The sequence below is a fragment of the Clupea harengus genome, chromosome 12, assembly GCF_900700415.2.
Source record: "Clupea harengus chromosome 12, Ch_v2.0.2, whole genome shotgun sequence".
In the NCBI taxonomy this organism is placed as follows: Eukaryota; Metazoa; Chordata; class Actinopteri; order Clupeiformes; family Clupeidae; genus Clupea; species Clupea harengus.
In genome coordinates this window covers 9,434,128-9,455,939 of record NC_045163.1, presented here as the reverse complement: position 1 = coordinate 9,455,939, position 21,812 = coordinate 9,434,128, and the positions used below count along the sequence as shown (strand labels likewise).

The following is a 21,812-nucleotide window of genomic DNA, read 5'->3' as shown; positions in this document are numbered from 1 at the left end:
TTTGTGTTAACGTTTGTCTGACACTGTCAGGGTGATTGTCAGAGTCTGGAGGGGAATATCAATCTCCCCTCCGTGCTGCCGAGGGAGGTCATTAAAGCAGAGAGCGCCAGGCGAGATGTTATTTGTCAGGTGGGTCCTTGCAGCCCATCCTGGAATTTGCCCGAGTGCAAATTAGATGTTTGTTTTAGGTGAAGGACAGGGGGGCGCAGGTGGACACCCTTTGCGGAATGAGCAAATCGCTCAGGATGAGAAATTAATGGGCGGAGACGTCTGCTGTCCCAATCTCAGTCCCCACCCCCACCCCCACCGCACCCCAAACTCCCTCCTCCCCCTCCCTCCCTACTCCAGCCCCGGCCCTGTCCCCATCCACACTGAGTCTCCTTAATGATGCTGTCCACAAATGTCCCTCGCTTTACCTTCTGAGGACTCAAACACATTCAGGATATGTCTGTGTGTGTGTGTGTAGGGTGTATCTATATTGGTGTTTTGTGTGTGTAGGGGGTGTCGGTCAGTGTGCATGTGTAGTGGATGTTTGTGTGTGCGTGTGTTTGTGTGTGTAGTTTTGGGGATGGACAGAGTACACCCTTCTTGAAATGCTTCACTAAGAGGGTGAAGTGAAGCATTTCAGGAAGTGTGTGTGTGTGTGTGTGTGTGTGTTTTCAAGGACGCAGGGATGGAGCCCCACCTATGCTGCACTGAGATGCTCTCAGGGCCAATAATAAATATCCCTCTCTCGGTGGTGTTATTTCCCCTCAGCCCTAGACGAGGAAAGGTTTTATTTTCCCTGCCGTTGAATTTTTCATGACCAGCATGAACTGCGACGGAAGTGGTGTTGGTGGAATGAATCGGCCCAGTAATGAAAAAAGGAAGGTCTTTCTTTTAATAAATCTCTAGCAATGGCCCCGAGCTCTATTACACTCTATTCTGCTCCCCCACAAAACCGATAGCGTGACACTCTCACACACACACACACACACACACGCGCGCACGTGTGTGTGTGTGTGTGTGTGTGTGTGTGTGTGTGTACGTGCGTGCGTGTGTTTCATGCCTGATATTAACATCATACTTCCTCATTTCTCGTGGGAACTAGGCACTGTGGAGAAGGGATGGTTATTATGGGATGGAAACACATATAGAATGATGCTCGATAAGACATAGAACAGAGGGATGTAGACATGGTTTTATTAACAGGGCGGATAGAGACCGAGGAAGATGTGCCCATGGGTGGCCAGATGGATGAATGGATAAAGAGATGAATGACTAGATAGGTGGATGACAAATGGACAAATATTGGATAGGTGGACGGAGAGAAAAATGAAGGGATGGATGTGTGGATGAATGTATTGAGGGATAGAGAGATGAATTGAGGGATTGGGAGATGGAAGGATAGATGAATGAGTAGGTGGAGAGGGAGAGAGAGAGTGGGTGAATGAGTGTGATCTCCACAGGCTTCTCTCACACACACCTCACACCTGTCAGCTGGTCCTGACCTCAGACAGCGTGAGTGGTTCCTTTCCAATCTTCTGAGTCTGATTAGGGGAGCATCTGTTCACCTAGGCAACAGACATCACACCTCACAGGAACCTCACACTCCCCAGTTCACATGGGTACTTCACACACTCACACTCACACACACACACTGTGGGAGAGAGGTACTTGCTCTCATATACCCAGTGTGGGTGGTGGTTGTCTCTAAACTCAAATACAGACCTTTTCCACATACAGATATTGGGGCAGATGTTCTACCGCAAACACGTTTCAGGAGTAATGTAGTCACTTCGCACACACGGTGGAATATGCCTAGGTGTGTGGATTGTGAAACTCTAACAATCACAAATATAAGTCCGATTTTTTTTTTAGCTTTTCTGGAGCGGTTGGGGAAACAATGTTTACCCTGTTTATGTCAGGTTTAAACGTGGATTCACATAATGTACTTTTAATGTCTTTTTGACCATCCTATGTGGAGTTACGGACCTCTCTCCATTCGTTGAGATGGGAGCCTGATCTTGTCTGTCTGAAAAATCTGCCCGGGGGCGCTACCAAGATGGCTGCTGAGTGGCGAGACTCGCCTATGAGGACGTTTTGGTCTTTTATGGCGGGTGGCTACCAGCGTTAAGGAGCAAAACAGCCACCTTCTATGTTGGAGTGTGAGCCAGATAGTTACTGGCGCTGGATTATTAACCATATTATCCTATGTGTATTATAAACATGATATACATTTTTCATATTTTAAATATCCCGGTTGTCGTCAATATTGGTATATCGTGTCACCCCTAATACACAAATACATTTAAATGTATCTCTGCAATGCATGGACGGATTAAGAAATCACGGGCCCCTGGGCCTGGACATGTTAAAGGCCCCCCCCCTTCGCGAAAAAAATTATTGTGCGCTCGCAAAACACGCACGCACACACAAACACCATTAGGCGTATATATATATTTTACCAACAATGTGTTGGATTTAACGGTCGAATTACATACTTTGGCTATTGTATTGGGAAAGTAAACAGGTCAAAGTTTACTCCGTAACATCCACCTTCGGTGCACTGCCCTGCTATTGTTTCTGACATTACATGTGACAGGGCAACAGCCGAGTGATTCTTTTCCAAATTGAAACTGATTAAGACCTACCTGAGCAGCCTGACTATCCTGTCCATTGAAAGAGCAAATCATGCATTACCACTTTTATGTTTAAAATGCGTCGTTCGGCAAGTGTGCTCAGTCAGCTTGTAGGTCTTGACGTTCAGATTCTGCGCCTAAACTAGCTATGTCGTATCGTCCCGTCACATGATCAAATAGAGACTTGACATTGGACAACAAGATACATATTACCCAGCAATCATCATTGCATAATTGTATATGAGAAAAATAACAAATTAAATAAGAAATTATTCATTTAATTGAATCGGCTTTTTAATAGTTTCTATAGTGTATGTACGACAAGCATATAATTGTTATAGATTGCTACTGACGATTTCCCCCTAAAAATTATGAGAACCATGACAGAGACAGGTTTGCCATTTTAAGGGAATATATAGCATAAGGGATCTTTGATAGTCCATTAAAAAATCATCCTTGATCACTGTCGCATGAAACTAGCAACACTTTGACATCCATATGTTCGAAAAAATTTAGAAAGCAGGGTCTGCTTTGCCTATGAACCTTCCACGCTGGCTGCATTGTCTATAGTTACACCCCTGGCGCACATGCACATTTCCTTACACAGCACAGGTACACTCAATTAAAGCCATTAGCAAATGAACAAAATACACCTTTTTCAACCACAAATAAGAGATACATAACAGCGACTTCACACAGAGGCTCTGGCTTAGGGGCCCCCTGGCCTGGGCCCGGTAGGCCCGTTCGTTAATCGATCCATCCCTGCTGCAATGGATGGTGTTTATCCTACTCATTCCATTCTCTCTTTCCAGCGGATCTGTCAACCTGACAGCCGCTTGTGTTGTCTGGACTGAAGTGAGGGCCAGTAAATAAGTATTGATGCCATAAGGTGAGGCTGATGCTTTGATGCTGTGGCAGGTCATGCTTTTAATAGGATTGCTCAAATAAAAAAATCTATAAGCCGATGCTGTTCAATCTCTTTCCATTAGGACTGATGATAAACAGCATTCATGCCCTGCCATCCTCAGAGTCAATACAATGCTGTTCCCAGGTAGTGTGTGGCTGTGTGTGGCAAGGATCTGTACCATATGAGGATTTAGGGTCAGATCAAGGTCAGACCAGTTCAGGGTCACATGAGGCTGGGATTAGGGCTAGATACCAGTCCTGGGTTTACTGTGTACTTGAGACGTCAGCTTGCTCAACTCGGCCGACTGAAAGATAATTGGAGTGTTGAGGTCTTAAAATGTCAAGCGATAAGACTGAGACCATTCAGTTTGCTATTTTAAATTGGTTTTATGAATGACACAAAACACATGATGTTATTGCTGGTGTGTGTGTGTGTGTGTGTGTGTGTGTGTGTGTGTGTGTGTGTGTGTGTGTGTGTGTGTGTGTGTGTGTGTGTGTGTGTGTGTGTGTGTGTGTGTGTGTGTGTGTGTGTGTGTGTGTGTGGGTGGGTGGGTGTTCCCCCCCCCCCCCACAGACCTGTGGGACATTATTATAAATTCATGAGTGTGTTTATTAAGGCTAAATGGTAAATGCCAAAATATGATTCATTGCCCTGTGTTCTGGGCCAGACTGTTTCTCTCATTAGGTGCAGAAACATAGCATTATTAATGATTCATCTTCAAAGGTTTGTTTTTTTTCTACACAAGAACAAATAAGTGAAAATGTCATAGCACCAATTAGACTAAAGCCAGGGTATGCTTATCACACTCCAGGGGGAAAATAATTGTATGTGTGCATTGTGTGCAGTTGTGTAGCTGTGGCTATTTAAATGTGTGAATATGCTGCATATGTTCTTCAATATGCTGCATTTACATGTTTGTGTGTGTGTTTCTCTGTCTGTCAGGCCATGTAGATACATAGTAGTGTGTGTGTGTGTGTGTGTGTGTGTGTGTGTGTGTGTGTGTGTGTGTGTGTGTTTTTGCGATCAAGCGAGCAGTGCCTCCGCTTTAAACTGCCCCTTGCCCCATGGGGTCAGATTGGTGTGAATGGACACAATGGCATGGGTGGCACGACTGGCGTTGGCGTAACCGTGGCGATGGTGCCGGCTGTGTTGCTCTCCAGCCTGCTCCGTAATGTTCTAAAGTGTCTCATTTTATGCTGCCGTGTGTGTGTGATTGTGTGTGTGTGTGTGTGTGTGTGTGTGTGTGTGTGTGTGTGTGTGTGTGTGTGTGTGTGTGTGAGAGTGTGAGACTGATGATGTATTGAGCCACCCCACCCTAATGCCCCCACCTCTGCACCAACCCCAGACCCATTCACATGGAGAAAGAGAGTGTGATTAAGGACTAACACACCCTCCCTGCCTCCCTTCCCTCTAAGGAGCATTGATTTTGACTATCAGTGCAGAGGCAGGACTCCAGCAGCCATTGGGTAATGATTCAATGTTGGAAAAGGGGATATTTAAGGATACCAGTAAGACATGTGTGTGTGTGTGTGTGTGTGTGTGTGTGGGGGGTGGGGGGGGGAGGCAAAAGTGCAGTGTGTATGTGTGTTTGTAGGTTGGATTTGTGTATGAGTTTGTGTTAGGAAGGCAAAAGTATAGGAAGGCTAAACTGCAGTGTGTGTGTGATGGCCTTGGTGCAGGGTGTGTGAGTGTGTGTGTGTGTGTGTGTGTGTGTGTGTGTGTGTGTGTGTGTGTGTATGGAGGACAGGTTTCTTGTACAGTTTTCAGTGCAATACTGAGTGTGGAGGTTGGAGGTGGTGGGTGGCAGGTACTCACACTTCTAAGTGGTGACACTGTTGCACAGTGATGTCATGAGTCCTACGCTGCCGTGTTTTACCCCTGTGATCTGCCCAGAGATGGGGAATGTCATGTTTTACCCCTGTGATCTGCCCAGAGATGGGGAATGTCATGTTTTACCCCTGTGATCTGCCCAGAGATGGGGAATGTCATGTGAGCTCAGATTCCCTTTGAGCCCCGTGGAACACCAACAGCACAGATTGAGAGATCAGAGAGAGTGAGAGAGAGAGAGAGGGAGGGAAAGAGAGAGGGAGGGAGGGAAAGAGAGAGGGAGAGAAAGAGAGAGCGAAAGAGAGAGAGAGAGAGGGAAAAAGAAAGAGAGAGGGAGGGAAAGAGAGAGAGAGAGAGAGAAAGAGAGAGGAGCTTTGATCTGCCCTGTGACTGCATGGGTTCTTCCCTTCGGTAGATATAGGAGCATAGCAACCTGAAATTCTGGTCAGATATATACCCACACACACACAAACACACAGACACACACACAAACACGCACACACACACACACACACACACACACACACACACACAAATGTATGCACATGCAAACCGCATAGATGCAACTCTCATATACACACACACACACACACACACACACACACACACACACACACACAGACAGGCATAAAAGGAGAAAGCAGGTCATAATGGGTCTCTTTCAATTCATCCCTCCGCCCCAGCTATCCATGAAAGCAGGAAATGGGAGTCCTGCTAAGCGCTTTCCAATCCAATCACACGTCCTTTCATTCCTATCTAATGTTACACTTTTCTCTCTCCTCGCTCTCTCTTTCAGTCTCTTAACTCACTGCTCTCTCTCTCTCTCCCTCTCTCAACCCTCTCTCTCTCTCTCTCTCTCTCTCTCTCTCTCTCTGGCTCTGTGCACCTCTGTCTTTGTTGTCCTGATAACAGCACTTATATGTCCCATCTGAGCTGGATGCGTTTCCTTCCTGTTGTTGTGAGCGCGTAGCCCTGGGGCCGTGTGGGCTGCGCTCCGAGTTCCTGAGACGTCTGTGAGCCTGTGATCAAACGCTCAGGAGCGCAGGAGACCATTCTTGCTTCAGAGCGCAACCCTCAAGAAGAGCATCCGCAGGCCGGAGAGAGAGAGAGAGAGAGAGAGAGAGAGGGAGAGAGGGAGAGAGAGAGAGAGAGAGAGAGAGAGAGAGAGAGAGAGGGAGGGAGAGGGAGAGGGAGAGGGAGGGGGAGAGGGAGAGAAACATGTCTGAGCAATGCGTAAGAGATGAGACATGAAAGAGTGGAAGCCTCTGATGTATCTGACTGACATGAGTCCAACCCCAGAAACGGGAATCACCAGAGAAAGAAAGGGAGAGAGGTTTGAAAGTAAGAAGGAAAGAAGGGATGAGAGAGAGTCAGGGAGAAGGAGAGATAGAGTCAGAGAGAAATGAAATATGAAAGGGTTGATGATAGAGAGAGGAGAAGGAGGTAGAAAGAGAAGGAGAGATAGAGTCCAATGGTAAGGGGCCGTAGCATCATGCTTACACGCCTGTACTCTCACTGTTTCCTGAGAACACACAGAGGTCAGAGGTCAAAGGACACCCCTTTAAGAAGGGTTCTTCTTGGGCTAAAGAGATAACGATTCTGTTGCTTACGAACGAGGAATCCTCCACTGACATAAGTGCACTTTGGGGCTTAGAACTATTCCAAAAATAGCTTTAGCCCTGAAAGCCAAAGAACACTCAAGTTCTATCAAAACCTATTACTTAAGTTACATTTAGGGTATGTGAAAATCCAATGAACAATTAATTCAACGCTCTCTCTCTCTTCTCCCCTGAAAGTCATTAAGCCTGATAGAACCCTAACGTTCATGTTTTTAAAGCCATGTAAAAACTAATTATTTAAGGGATACTTCCAGAGTTCTATGTGATAAATCACTAATGTCCCCTCCAAGGCCCCACCATCTCTGGGCTGTGGAGTAGCAGGTAAACCCCACCTCTGCTCTGACTCCCATGGCTGTGGGTGTGGAGTAGCAGGTAAACCCCACCTCTGCTCTGACTCCCATGGCTGTGGGTGTGGCGTAGCAGGTAAACCCCACCCCTGCTCTGACTCTGAATCAGAGCGGTAGGTAGCAGACTGAGAGCTCTCAACCCTCAGCTCCCCAGCCAACAGACCCACATATCGGACAGCCTAATGCGCTTCACGCATGTGTAAGCAATCCTCCCCACAAGAGAGCCTGGATGGCCACTTCTCTCTCCCTCTGTGTACTCTGTGTCCTCCACTCCTTCCCTCCCTCCCTCACTCACTTCTTCCCTTCTCTCTTTCAGGCCACCCATCCATCCACTGACGTAGGTCTGTGGCTTTTTAGCAAATGGATGGGAGTGTTGTGGTCTTCTTCTGTCTAACTGAATCATTGATGATACTCTCTCTGCTCCACTCTCTCTGCCTGCTCTCTCTCTCTTTCTCTCTCTGCCTGCTCTCTCTCTCTCTCGCTGAGACACAAGGAAAGGTTTCACTCTGTCACTGGAAGCCTTAATGGCTGTTTCGTGCATCTATTTGTGTTTTATGCGCAATGCCATGACCAGATGTTTTCCACCAGAATTGTATAAGTGATAAATCCAAACATTGTTTACTTGGACGCTTTGGTTGAAAGAAAGGCTGTTGTTGACAGAAGAAGACTGTTGTTGACAGAACAAACAATTACTTTTTTGAATCCTCTTTGGACGACCTAAATACATTTTCATTAATCTTGTTTGCCTTATGTTTTAAATCTAATTGTCAGTCTAAAGGGCTATGAGTTTTCTGATGGTCTACTGGAGACCATTTATTTAATAACCTGCTGCTGCCTAAACTCACTTCTCACTTCACTCAGTATCCCTAGCTGACTTTGACCTTGTTTAGCAGCTTTAGTTTTTATGTGGGCATATATGTACATGTATGCATGCCTGTGTGTGTGTGTTTGTGTGTGTGTGTGTGTGTGTGTGTGTGTGTGTGTGTGTGTGTGTGTGTGTGTGTGTGTGTGTGTGTGTGTGTGTGTGTGTGTGTGTTAAAGTCAAACAGTTGTCAGGTCAAGAGGAAGGCAATATGTCATGTGCACCTGATGGGCCAGGTGGCCTTATTGTTCCGAGCGAGAACACACCACAGTTCTGCATATAGAACCACAGAGACAGCCCTTCTCAGTGAGCACTACGTAACAGTAGTTCTACATTGCCACATCTTAAACAGTAAGACCTGTAGCACCACGGGTCTAATAGTTACAGTGGAGGGGCTTTCTAGGAAAACAGGGACCTCTATGATCAGAAGTTTCTTCTCCAGGTCTGTTTTTGTTCTTTTTTGCTTAAATCTGTCGCGTCCCACGGCTAGCCCGACACGGGTATCGGACTTCCAGTGCTTGCTCTAGGGTTCTATGGCTCTCCAGCTTTAGATAACTAAAGTTAATGGAAATTAGAACGCAATCATTTTAGTTTAATTGTCATTTTTGTTTATGTTTATAAGTACTGGGGATTCATTGTGTTTGTGTTACATTTTACTCAAAGAATGGCAAATTACTGCATGCCTGTTTTCATATTAAGTTTTCATATTAGTTAAAGCTACGTATCACCTGTCTAACCTGATGCGTCATATCTGGTAGGCTGCCTGCCAGTGAGATCAAATGTACTTTGAAGTGGAAAGAGAAGGAATGCTACATTTCTCTACAGACTTCACTCACCTCAGAGAAGTTCTGGAGAGTCATTTCCGCTCTCAGCAAAGAGCTGTGGAAATTGTACAGGAGCCAGATCAGGATGGGCAGATAGTCACACACAGGGAAGAATCATTTGTCAAACTTCAAAAGGAAATCGATGGCATCTGTTCCTCGCTCTGATGATTTCTTGTGTGGCTGAATGCCGTGCATGACAATCTGAAAATCTGAAAATCTGAAAATCTGTTAGGCATAAAAAATTTGGCTAAAAATACCACAGCTGTCATCTGAGACCTGGGCTTGAGGGATTTAGGCTAGACCGGAATTCCATAGAGTAACATGCTTCATGTAGTCATTAAAGGCTCTATCTGCTTGTTCGTGTGTGTGTGTGTGTGTGTGCGTGTGCGTGTGCGTGTGCGTGTGCGTGTGCGTGTGCGCGTGTGTGCGTTAGTTTGCACATGCCTACATACATGTGTATGCAACCATCTGTGTGTGAATATTTGTGAGATGTGTGTGTGTTAGTCTTGTGACTCTTTACTGCAGCATAAAGAGCCTCATTCACTCACAGAAGACACTGATAATAGAGAGAGAGAGAGAACGAGAACGAGAGGGAGAGGGAGAGAGAGAGAGAGAGACAGACAGAGAGAGAGAGAACAAGAGCGACAGAGAAATAGTATGTTTCTGTGTACTTACTGATGAGACGGGGGCTTATTTCCACTAAAGCAGTTTAGTGATGCCCCTCTTCCAAAGGCCTTGAAGTGTGGTCAAGAGGGATATTGGATAAGTGTTTCCATTGGTGTGTGTAGTGTTTATAGTCCTCTGATGTGTGTGATGAGTTTGGTTGGTGCATGCATGTGTGTAAGCCCTTTTCTATAGTTTCACGAGTTGAATGCAAGGCCTCTGCTTCCATCTTTACCCTTTATGGACTGTTATGGACTAGTTGCAAGTGAGTTGAAAGCTAATGCTAATGAAGCTATGCCTGCAGGCTTCTCTTCTCATACCCCCCTCTACTGTATGCATTGTGCTATTGGCCAAATACTTTCAACCCTCACTCGACCCTTCAGGAGGCTATTGGATTAGTTTAGAAATGTCAAGTGCTTTTGATACTCTAAATGTTCCTATCAGTATTTAGATGACATTAGTTAACCATTTTTGGGTCTGGCTATGTGAGATTAGTTTGGGCCAGAACCACGCCAAATCATGTTGCGTGCAGCTAAGGGTTTATAGGTCTAAGAACAGTTCTCACTGACACTCATACAGTTAAGTTTTCTCATCATGTAGCGGTTCTTGACCTTTCCCAGTGGTCTTAAGTTCTCTCATTATGGAGTGGTTCTTGCCTAAAGTTCTTTCCCATTGGTCTTAAGTTCTCTCATCACATAGTGGTTCTTCAATTGAGTCCTTTCCAAATGGTCTTAAGTTTTCTCATCACGTAATGGTTCTTGCCTGGAGTCCTTTCCCAGTGGTCTTAAGTTCTCTCATTATATAGTGGTTCTTCACTTGAGTCCTTTCCCAGTGGTCTTTCCCTCTTGGAATAATCATCCCTGAGTATTATCATAGCATCTAAAATTGGTCCTCTTTTTCCATGGGGAAATGTGTCCTCTCTGCGAATGAGCTGGAAGGGAGGAGTGCTTGAATTGCTGTCTGGAGTCAAACCACTATATCACAGCAAAAAAAAAATGCTCATTGTTTCGGCGCCTACATGTATGTATTTCTGTCCTCTGGAGTAAAAAACAAACAAACACGCCTTCCTATGGGTATTCCTTCACTGACATTATGTTCGGTTTACTTTAAGGTTAAACGCCAGAAGGGTCTTTTGTCTATGGAGGATGGCGTCTGCAGGCAGATGTTGTACAGCTAGTGTGTGCTCAATATGAAATGATAAGATTGCCAAAACGATCTCAGGGAATAAACATTTCTAAATGTCTGTATCATAGCATCCCGTAACCCTCTCGAGTGCCGACTGTAAAATGCACCTCTGCCTTTTCTGGCTGAGGAGTGCAAGTTGACCCGTTCTCAATGTAACCACAAACAGCCCATAGAAAAGCAGTGTTGGCATTTATGAAAGAATCAGTTACCTGAGCTGTCTGTGTGCGTGCGTGTGTGTGTGTGTGTGTGTGTGTGTGTGTGTGTGTGTAGGGCGAGGCTTCCTCAGCAGAATTCAACCCTAAAGGGAACATTGAGAATAGCTAGGGTGTCTGACGTGGAGAGCTGGGGTGAGTGTGTGTGGCCTGAGATAGAGGAGGATGCTGCTGTTCTGTGTCTCAATGAGGTTATGTCTCCACAGTTTCTGGAGCACCAGAGTGGGATCTGATGCGCTTTTGTATGTGTATTTTTCTCCACATCACGCACACACAGGACCCCCCCCCACACACACACACACACTGAGGCACTTACCTTAAGGGAACTATAGAAAAATGACTAATTCATTGGCTAACCTCCATGGTGTTCTAATGCAGCCCATGTTATCCCTTATCCATATTGTGAAACAGCTGCACTCCTACACCCCCCCCCCCACCCCACCCCACCCCTACCCCCACCCCTACCCCCATGCAGAATGTAAATACACTTCCTCAGACAGTCTCTGTGGACTGCTGTGACATTCTCTTGTTTGGTGTTCTGATGCAAAGGCCTCTCAGCAGTCCCAGACTCCCTCTGGACAAACAGAGAAGCTGTTGACTTGTCTGTGTTGTTTTTTGTTCTGCTGATGTGGACACTGCTGTTGGGCCTACACAGTGCTGACATTATCCCCCGTCTCGTATTGTTGCATTAGTAGTCAGGAATGTGAGGGGAAAACGGCTCTCTGAGTTATTAGAGAAATTAATATCTCTTCTCACTGCTGGCGGTCAGGCATGTTTGTTTGTGTGTGTGTGTGTGTGTGTGTGTGTGTGTGTGCGTGTGTTCATATCCTCTACAGTGACGGGATAGATTCTCAGCTCCAGATAATATTACTTTGATAATATATTTGTTGGTTTGTCTCAGATAAACACTGTTTGCCTGTGTGTTTGGTCATACTTTGGAGCCCATTCTCAACTTCAGTCTGGATGAATGGTATGATAGTTCTGCTGAATTAACACAGGTTGTGTGTGTGTGTGTGTGTGTGTGTGTGTCTCCCTCAGATGCTGGAGCCCAAGCTTGAGGAACCGTGCTACGTTGGGGTTGCCCAACGGGCCAGCGATGACGACCCCTCCCTGAGCAGTCCTTCCGAGCCCCCCGTCCCCGCCAGCCCCCAGCCCAGCGACCTGACCTCCCTAGGGGGGTCCTGCACCCCCCTGGACGAAAGCCTGAAGGTGCCCCCCACCCCCCCACCCTCCACCGAGGGCGAGGACGGCAAGAGCACCGAGGGTGACCAGGAGAGCTGGCGTGGGCGCGAGGAAGAGGAGGAAGAGGAGGAGAAGGGCTTCAGCGCCGCGGAGACAGAGCGGGCCGAGACGGGAGACGAGGAGTCCATCACCGGGGCGATGGGAGGCGGAGGAGGAGAGGGACAAGGAGAAAGCGACGTGGACGGGGCGATGCTGGCGGTGGGCGGAGACCTCGAGGACAACCTCTCGGAGGCGCCCGACACGAACGCCCCGCCGTCCTCTTCCTCGTCCTCCTTCATCATCCCGGAGCTGCGCCTGGACCGCTCGTTCAGCGCCGACGCCCTGTCCTCCCCGGCCACCGACGAAGAGTACGACGAAGAGGACGAGGACGAGGAAGAGGAGGACGAAGAGGAGGACAGCGACGACGCCTACCTGGAGCGCAGCGACAGCAAACGCCGCAGCATGGTGGAGCAGTCGTCCACCTGCGAGAAGCACGGCGCCGGGGGGCTGAGCGTGCAGAACTCGCTGCGGCGACGCACGCACAGCGAGGGCAGCCTGCTGCAGGACCCGCGCGCCCCCTGCTTCACCTCCGACAACGCCATCAACTGCCTGGACGCCGGCGGAGCCAACAAGGGAGGCTGGAGCCTGCCCTCCCCGAAGACCCTCAAGAAGGAGCTGACCAAGAGCGGAGGCTCTATGCACCAGATCTGCATGCTCTTCTCTGGCAGGAAGGTGAGTGGACAGCACACACACACACACACACACACACACACACACACACACACACTCATAGGTGTGCACATATTCATACTAAACACATTTACCACATATATTTGCTCACCCATACACACACACACTCTCTCTCTCGCTCTCTCTCTCTCTACCCCATCATTCCTCTCTGTTGATAAGGGAATCTAATATACACTCAAACAGACAGGAACACGTGCACATGCACGCACACACACACACACACACTCACGCACACACACACACACACACACACACACACATTCTCTCTTTCTCTCCCCCTTCTCTTCATCTACACAGATGAACATACACACCTGCGCACAAGAATGACCTTAACTCGACATGTTCCTACTCGTTCTCATGTCATGTCTGTTATCGATGTCTCCACGTAGCCTTAACCTTCCTAAAGAGGCAGACTCTGGAGAGGCTGAAGTCATTATAATTTCCTCAGACAAGGCCACGCGAAGGCCAGATGCTAGCCTGAGGGCCCGCTAGCCCTTTAGCTAAGGGTAGACATCAGGACATGCCCCCCCCCAATCACTCCATCTATTCGGGTTGGAGCAAAATGACACTGTGCTAAATGTTGTTTAATCAGAGATCCTATTAGATACTGAGTTAAAGAGAGCGTGTCAGTGTGTAATTACTGGGCCTTATTCCGTGGTGTTAATGCAAACAGCTCAGAATGACAGCGTAGGGAGGTGGAGTGTGTCCTAGAAATAAGTAGCATCGGCTCAGATTCAGTTCATCGCGAAAAGAGATCGGCCCCCTAGGGCTTAGCAGTGGTCGCCATCTAGTGGTGAAATGTAAAACATCAACTTTGTACAATGATGAATATTCTCAAGGATCATTGAGTCCTCAAGAAATATTTAGAAACACAAATACAATCTTCACCTACAGTTCACCATCACACACGACTTTCTTGGATTTCTATTCCTTTTACATGTATGATGTTGATAAATACCATGATGCCATCTTTAATTATAATCAATACAGTTCATTCAAACCTGAATGCTACTTAGTTGGCCAAGCAGATGAAGTATATATTTGTGCCTTTTGTATCAAAGTTGTAGAAATTTAGAAATTCATATTCAGCAGTAATCGTTGTTGCTCTTGCAAGTGTTGTGTTATTTTATTTCTTTTCCACTGGAGGGCGCTAGATATCTTTCCCACTAACTCCTCTTAACACAAAATGCACCGTGCTCTCACTCACTCTAGCGCTCTCATTTCCCTAGTGACTTAACTGAACTTCTTTTGTATATGTGTGTGTGTGTGTGTGTTGGTAGCGGAAGAACCCCTATGATATTTATGACATTTTATAAAATGTAATAGTTCAGCCAGTCATTCGTTTTTTTTGTATTATGGTTATCAGTATTTGACATAAGGCTATTATGGTATTTACCTTTAAAGGCAATTACTGATAGAGACATAGTAGTGCCACGTCAGCGCTAGAGAGACAGAATATTTGCAATCATATGTTGAGTTGGATATTATTGATGACTTTACAGACTATGTGTGTTTAACTGTGCTTTAACATATTGTGTGTGGTGTGTGTCCAGTGTATGTATGCGGGGTGTGGTGTGACTGGAATGTGTACGTGGCATGTGTGTGTGTGTGTGTGTGACAATGTTTTGATGTGTGGTGTGTGTGTGTGTGTGTGTGTGTGTGTATGTGTGTGTGTGTGTGTGTGAGTGTGTGTTTTATGACCTAGCTGAAGCAGGTCTTTGTCCTGACATACACCTCCCTGATTGCAGAGGAGAGGAGAGAGTGTAGTGAGAAGAGAGGAGAGATCAGACAGCGTAGGGACAGAAGAGAGGAGAGATCAGAGGAGATAATTATGAAGGAGGATAGAGGAGAGGAGAGGAGAGAGGGGAGTGAGAAGAGTAGAGGGGATAAGATAGGAGAGAAGACAAGGGTGTGAGAAGAGTGGAGAGGAGAAGAGAAGAGAGGAGAGGATAAGAAAGGAGAGAAGAGAAGGGTGTGAGAAGAGTGGAGGGGAGAGAGGGGAGTGAGAAAAGGAGGGGAGAGGAGAGAATAAGAGAGGAGAGGAGGGGAGAGGAGAGGAGGAGAGGGGAGAGGAGAGGAGAGGATAAGAGAGGAGAGGAGGGGAGAGGAGAGGAGAGGGGAGAGGAGAGGAAAGAAGAGGAGAGGATAAGAGACGAGAGGGGAAAGGGGAGTGAGAAGAGGAGGGGAGAGGAGAAGAGATGTAGGCAGTGGGGATGGTCTCCTGGTCCGAGGAGAGGACAGGAGAATGGTGATATGAGAAAAGAGGAGTGAAGAGGAGATGAGATGAGATGTAGGGAATGAGGACGGCCTCCTGGTCCATTTTTGGCGCCTTAAATGGCATTCTGCTGTCGGCGGAAGGAATGCTCGTCTCCCGGGCCTCGTGTTAGTCTTGGCAGAGGGGCGGATGGTTTTACTACCTCTTGGCATGGCCGCCTCCTCTCCGTCGTCTCTCTGCAGCTGCGTGTTTCCACGCTTAAAACGCGCTGTCTCTCCACAGCACAAAGTCTTCACACTATCTCCTCACTCACCAGAGAGTGGGCCATACTCCTCCTGACAACTCACTCTCTCTCTCTTTCTAGCTATCTGTGTATGTGTGTGCGTGCGCGTGTGCGTGCGTGTGTGTGTGCGTGTGCGTGTGCGTGTGCGTGTGCGTGTGCGTGTGTGTGTGTGTGTGTGTGTGTGTGTGCATGCATGTGGGTGTGTGTTTGTGTGTGCATGTGTGTGTGTGTGTGCATGTGCATTTGCATGTGTGTGTAATGTTCTAAAGTGTCTCATTTGATGCTGCCGTGTGTGTGTGATTGTGTGTGTGTGCATGTGTGTGTGTGTGTGTGTGTGTGTGTGTGTGTCTTCTGATGCTTTACTCTGCCTGACCCAGTCTCCACAGAAAGTTCTATGCGTGTGTGTGCATTCTTATGTACACATGGGTGTGTGTGTGTGTGTGTGTGTGTGTGTGTGTATGTATGTGTGTGTTTATGTGTCAAAACCATTAGCGTAATGCGAATCCTTGTTTAGCAGCGCTGCCTGTCGCTTTCCTACAGTAAACGCCAGTGACATCTGAACGCTACATGGCTGCTGTGGAGTTGCTCGCTAGAGCCCCTGTCACTGAACCAAGTGAGGTTGTTATGAGTCCTGTTTCATAACAGTGTCAGTCAGAACGTTTGTAGACATGCAGAGGTCTTAGCTTTCAGTCAGTGGCCAGAGGCGGCTTTGGGTCGGTTTGAGTGTTTTTGCCAGGGTGATGTGCCAGTGTTTCCCCCACACTCTGCACATTCCTGGAGGCTGTAACTTTTCCCGATGCCCTGACAGAAGTGAGATGTTGATTACCACTCTGGAGCAAGCTTTAGGACTGCTGCTCCTGTGCAAAAACAACTCCCCTGGAGGGGGGACCTGACAGCAGCCGTTTCTGGGCCACGGCTCAGCCCGATCTGATCCAGGGTCAGTGGCCCTTTGCTTCAGCAAGGGGGAATTTTAAACATTCTAATAACGGAATGCATTCATCAACAATGTAAGATTCTAAAATTCCACATTCTAGTCAATGGGCACAGGTATTCTTTAGAACATTCTACAACATTCTAAACACACCAGTACCACACTTTTTGATTATAGGTGTGGGTGTGCATGTGTGTGTTTGTGTGTGTGCTGGTAGAAGTTCAGTAAATGTATGTGTACGTGTAGGTAAGACTTATCCTATGAGAACGAGCCATAGATTAGTCTACACAGTGTGTGTGTGTGTTTGTGTGTGTGTGTGTGTTACCAGTGATTCGGACTTAGGGGTTGCAGCATCACGTAGTGATCCCAGAGGAGAGGCTCAATCCTACTGCTTCTCAGGACACCACATTTGTGACAAAACAGTTTGTGATAAGCTCATCCACCTCTCTAACAATTCACAAGTGAAGATGACCTCGTGCAAGGCGTGCATGGATGCAAGGGTGAGAATCAGTGATCTCTCCTCCTCCACGTCAGAGATGCCTGTTTCCCTGCAAGGTTGCCTTGACAGTTTACCCCCAGTGGGATTTACTGCAGCCTCTAAAACCCTGGCCTCGTCTGTCTCACCCAGAGCGTGTGTACAAATGGTAGAGCCCTTTGGAAAAGCACCATCCATCAGCGTAAGGGTGTAGAGGGACTGAGACGGAGCGCAGGAGCTTGGGCCGCCACGCCCGTTTCCACCGGGGTGTTTAGGAAACCAGGCTGGCATGCTGTCGGCACTCCCACGCCGTAAACATCTTAACAAGGCCTCGGAGAGGAGGCCGTAAAATCTGTTTTATCATGTTGAGCAGGGAGCATGCAGTGGTGGAAAAGTTCAACCTTGCAACAAAGTGTTGGCTGTCAATAATGGGGCTAGCCTTGTGGTAGTGTCTGACTTTCACCAGGCTGGCTAAAACCGTGTCAGATAAACCGTTTCATTTCTTCTAAACTGGTTCTGTGAGAGAGATATAGACCTGAGGAGATTGTTTAATGTATACAAAAGAGAAGGTTCAGTTCAAGTGAGCAGCATCTTCTACTTGTAATAAAAAAGAGAAAGTTCAGTTCAAGTGAGCAGCATCTTCTACTTGTAATAAAAAAGAGAAGGTTTAGTTCAAGTGAGCAGCATCTTGTTCTTGTAATAAAAAAGAGAAGGTTTAGTTCAAGTGAGCAGCATCTTCTACTTGTAATAAAAAAGAGAAGGTTTAGTTCAAGTGAGCAGCATCTTGTTCTTGTAATAAAAAAGAGAAAGTTCAGTTCAAGTGAGCAGCATCTTCTACTTGTAATAAAAAAGAGAAGGTTCAGTTCAAGTGAGCAGCATCTTGTTCTTGTCTTCTTCTTTCTGGTTCTATTTCTTTTCTTTTCTCACTTTTTCTTCTCCTTCTCTCCTCTCATCCTCTCTCACCTTCTTTTTTCGTCTCCTCCCTTCTTTTCTACTCCTGTTCACTCCTACCCTTTTCTCCTCTCCTCTCCACTCCTCTTTTCTCCTCTCCTCACAGAGTATATAGTTCCGTCTCTCTCCTCCTTTGCAGAAAATAGACTGACTCTCTCTGGTCCCTCAAAGCCCCTCCGCTCCCTCTCCCTCTCCCTCTCTCCCCCTCTCTCCTTCTCTCCCTCTCTCTCTCTGTCTCTCTCAGGTGCTCTCTCTCTGTCGTCGGAGAGCCGTGAGGCTCCCAAACGTGGAGGAGAAACAAGAAACGCTACGCAGAGAGTATGAGGCAGCCGAGAGGCCGCCATGTGGCAGCCAAGAACTGGGAGATATATCACAGACCGACCCCCCCCCCCCCCCCAATGCCTGTCTGTTGGTTTTCCACTTCCATTCACACTCCATTTTCCAACGCCGTTCATCACGAGGGACACGCCGCCTTTCGGACACGCCAGACACTGCAGACACACCCTCCGCAGTGCAGAAAGAGACGGACTAACACACACACACACACACACACACACTCTACAACATCACTGTCCACCTGCATAAAACACAGCTTAAATCAGTAGAGTTACTCTGAACCGGCTGTGTCTCACGTCATAGTAGCATACGTAGCGATGTAGCTTCATGTGTTTCATGTTGGGAAGCACTTGCTCACTGTTGCCTGTCCATTGGTTAAACTGGTTCTTCTTTCTAGTACCCATGCAGTAATTGATCTTCATCTGAGCAAGGTGCAGTGTGTATCGTGAACTTTAAGTGTCCACGTGAACAAGGTAATGTCCATCATGTAAGAGGAAATGTGCCTAAAGAAATACTGCACAGATACCGGACTGTATCCTATGTAAGAGACCTGGTCATTTATTGAAATTCTGTCTGTCAATTATAAATATTGGGTGATTGTTACGTACATTCCTGAGTTCCTCATTTGAATGTTTGTGTATGCGTGTGTGTGTGTGTGTGCTTGTTCATATGTGTGTGTGAGCGTGTGTGTTTGCCTGTGTGTGTGTGTGTGTGTGTAACAAACATTAGAGCAGACAGGAATATCCCACAGAGAGAGATAAAGCCCGTAGACAACTCCATCTGACTTTGTAATCTCCACTGGGCCCTGTGATAAATAACCTGATGCCTACGTTTCTCGTAAGTGGCTATTTGGTTACGCAAGAGTGCTGGTGGGTTTATCGGTCAAAAGTGATGTAAGACCTAAAGAGGAGCAGCCTTAACAATGCCAGTAACAACATTAGGATGTCAGTGCTTATAAACCACAACCGTGTCTCGCTCCAAGCCCAAGCCTTTTTATCACTTGGAACCGCAAGCACAGGTTCATGCATTAAATGTCCAAGCCCTACTGCCTTTTCTAATTGCAGTGATTTAAAGGCCTAATTGGTATGTCCATGGTTTGACAGTCTGATTGCAGAGCTGCAGTCAGAGATTGGCAGGTTTTGAAACCAAAAATCGACTATGTTAGCTATTTTACGCCATCTCCCCTGGAAGAACAGAGATGAGAGGGTGAGAGACACTCAAATTCGGCCTTGAATGGAACAGAACAGTGCACTTACTCTGGGTACAGAACACTGCACTTCTTGTACCTTCATGTAATTGTCATCATTACATTGATGGGATAGAGAACATTTCAGTAAGTGGGTCTCAGACCAAACCCAAACCTCAAAGTTTATTTAATAAATAAAAAAATGATAATACCGTGAAAAACAAAATATTACTACATCTCTTTCCGGTGCCAATGAAGTCACAGTGTTAAACAGTCACATGACTTGTGTTTCATAACTCATAGAATTTATAAAGTACTTTTGTTTATATTGAGCTCTTCTGGAGAAATAGTTTTGACACTCTGATGTGGGCTCTGTTTAGATGGGAAATGGTGTTTTGGCAGGAGTGATTTCCTTTGATTCGCAGAGGCTTAGCCCTTTGTGCAAACACTGGGCCTTCCTCTAAAGATAAGCCCAGCTCCTCAGACAGGATGGACTCTCTGGCGTGGTGTCCCTCTGGCATGGTGTCCGGATGGAGAGATAGCTGCTGATGCTTTGGCACCAATGATGTTGTCCTCCTTGTTTAAAACCTTTCTCTCACTTAGTGTCCTTACGTGCTATCTTCTTCAGACACAATTATTTGATAAACACATAATGTCTTTTTATACATGTTGTCATAGAATGGAGCGGTGTGAGTGGTAGGATAATTTGTTAATTGGTGACATTAGGGTCTCTGCAATATATATATAAATGTACTGTTGGTTGACAGGTTTTGGAATGGTTGTTGTCAAATTTTATAATAGTTTATGATCACACAGTTAGACTACATTTGCCAGTTATGGTTTAGATCTACGGACCCATGGAGGAAATGATTTTTAAACAGAAACCTACATAGTTATCTACATTCTTTTAAGGCTACTTAAGTTGTCCAATGTTAACTCATTTTCCAAGTAGACGGGCTAACAACTGTACAACTGTGTGCACAGAGCATTCAATATGTAAGGGATCATGTATAGTCTGCCAGTCAGTATAGGACAGGACAGGACAGGACAGACAGGAACCCGACGCGCAGCGGTCAACATAAAGAAATATCAGACCTTCGAACAGTTTCATTCAATTCAATGGAACTTTTTGCAACATTCTGAGGACACATATAATAACAAGTGAAACCAACCTTTTTAACGTTCGTCTTGTACATGACATCTGATAATACTACCATGGAACATTCTTGTTCTTTAGCATATCCTAGAATGGTAAGGTTAGGACTACATAATGGACTGTAGTAAATCTCTCTGATGCTTTCGCAGAAAACTGTGAGGCCAGGACTCGAGGCCCTGCCCTGTCTCCACATCCCTGACTAAAGCCCTTCTGGAAAACATCACACTGGCCATTTGGTACCTAAACTGATATCACAGTGTGTAAACATACCCCTAAAAATAGCCATGAACTATACATGTGCTTTGGGAAAGTGACCAAAAACTAGTACAAGTGCAAAAAAACAAGCATTTGACAGTTGTACGTAATGGGCCGAGTCCACTACGATAGCTGAATGGTCATGTGCCCTCCTGAGTACACTGAATGATGCAATGTGCGTAGGGAAACTAAAAGGCTTACAGACAACCTTTTAGATAGATAGATAGATAGATAGATGGATACTTTATTAATCCTAAGGGGAAATTTTAGGACATCCAGTAGCTTTTCCTTCAGTTTATACCCTTAAAGAGAAGATCTGTTAAAAACAATACTTCCATGATATATCTGTGGTAAAGAGCTTTCATATAATTTCATGCAAGGTCATATATAATGTCTTTTTTCCTGTTAATGTATATGAAAGGGCCCATAATTATGTGTGTTAACACACTGTTCTCATACAATATATAAAAATGAACATGAATGAATTTGACCCATATGAGCACTTTCACTGATATAGCGTGGAAGATTAGCGATGTGCCGTGCTTAGGCTCGGTTCCCAAGGTTCCGTGGAATGTAACAGTGGAGCACAGGGATGCTTTGTCTGGGCAGCTGGACAGTACGAAAGATCGCCGGGTGGAGTCCCTTGTGAGTCAGTTAATCTGGATGGGTCCGGTTCACATCGGGCCTACTTCGGACGACGCACATGTAAATATTTGGCCCACTGTGTAAACACAACAGTGTGGACATTACTCCATCAGAGACCATTGTCCTGTACATACCTGACTGCTTCAGTCATGGTTTGTTTACGTTCTTTCTCATTTGATGGTCAATGTTTGTAGTAATTACCTTCCTGCCCTTAGGCCTTTTACTCAGGGGATGTTTGCTGTGTGTTTTAATGGGCTTGCATGACCACTTCAGCTGTCATCAGCACTACGATATGTGGTGATTTGTTTCACTCTGTCTATAAACATGGGCATTAGTATACC

At 46.2% G+C, this 21,812-nt stretch overlaps 1 protein-coding gene across 3 annotated transcripts in view; it reads left to right on the top strand.

Annotated features, from left to right (window-relative positions):
• The window catches only part of rgs3a (regulator of G protein signaling 3a), a 175,528-nt gene that overhangs the window by 106,787 nt on the left and 46,929 nt on the right, over nt 1-21,812 (top strand). For all 3 annotated transcript variants that reach the window (XM_031577439.1, XM_031577437.2, XM_031577438.2), the window contains one exon: nt 12,106-13,020. In XM_031577439.1, coding sequence (XP_031433299.1) covers nt 12,106-13,020 — 915 coding nt within the window. The remainder of the gene's footprint in view (nt 1-12,105; nt 13,021-21,812) is intronic.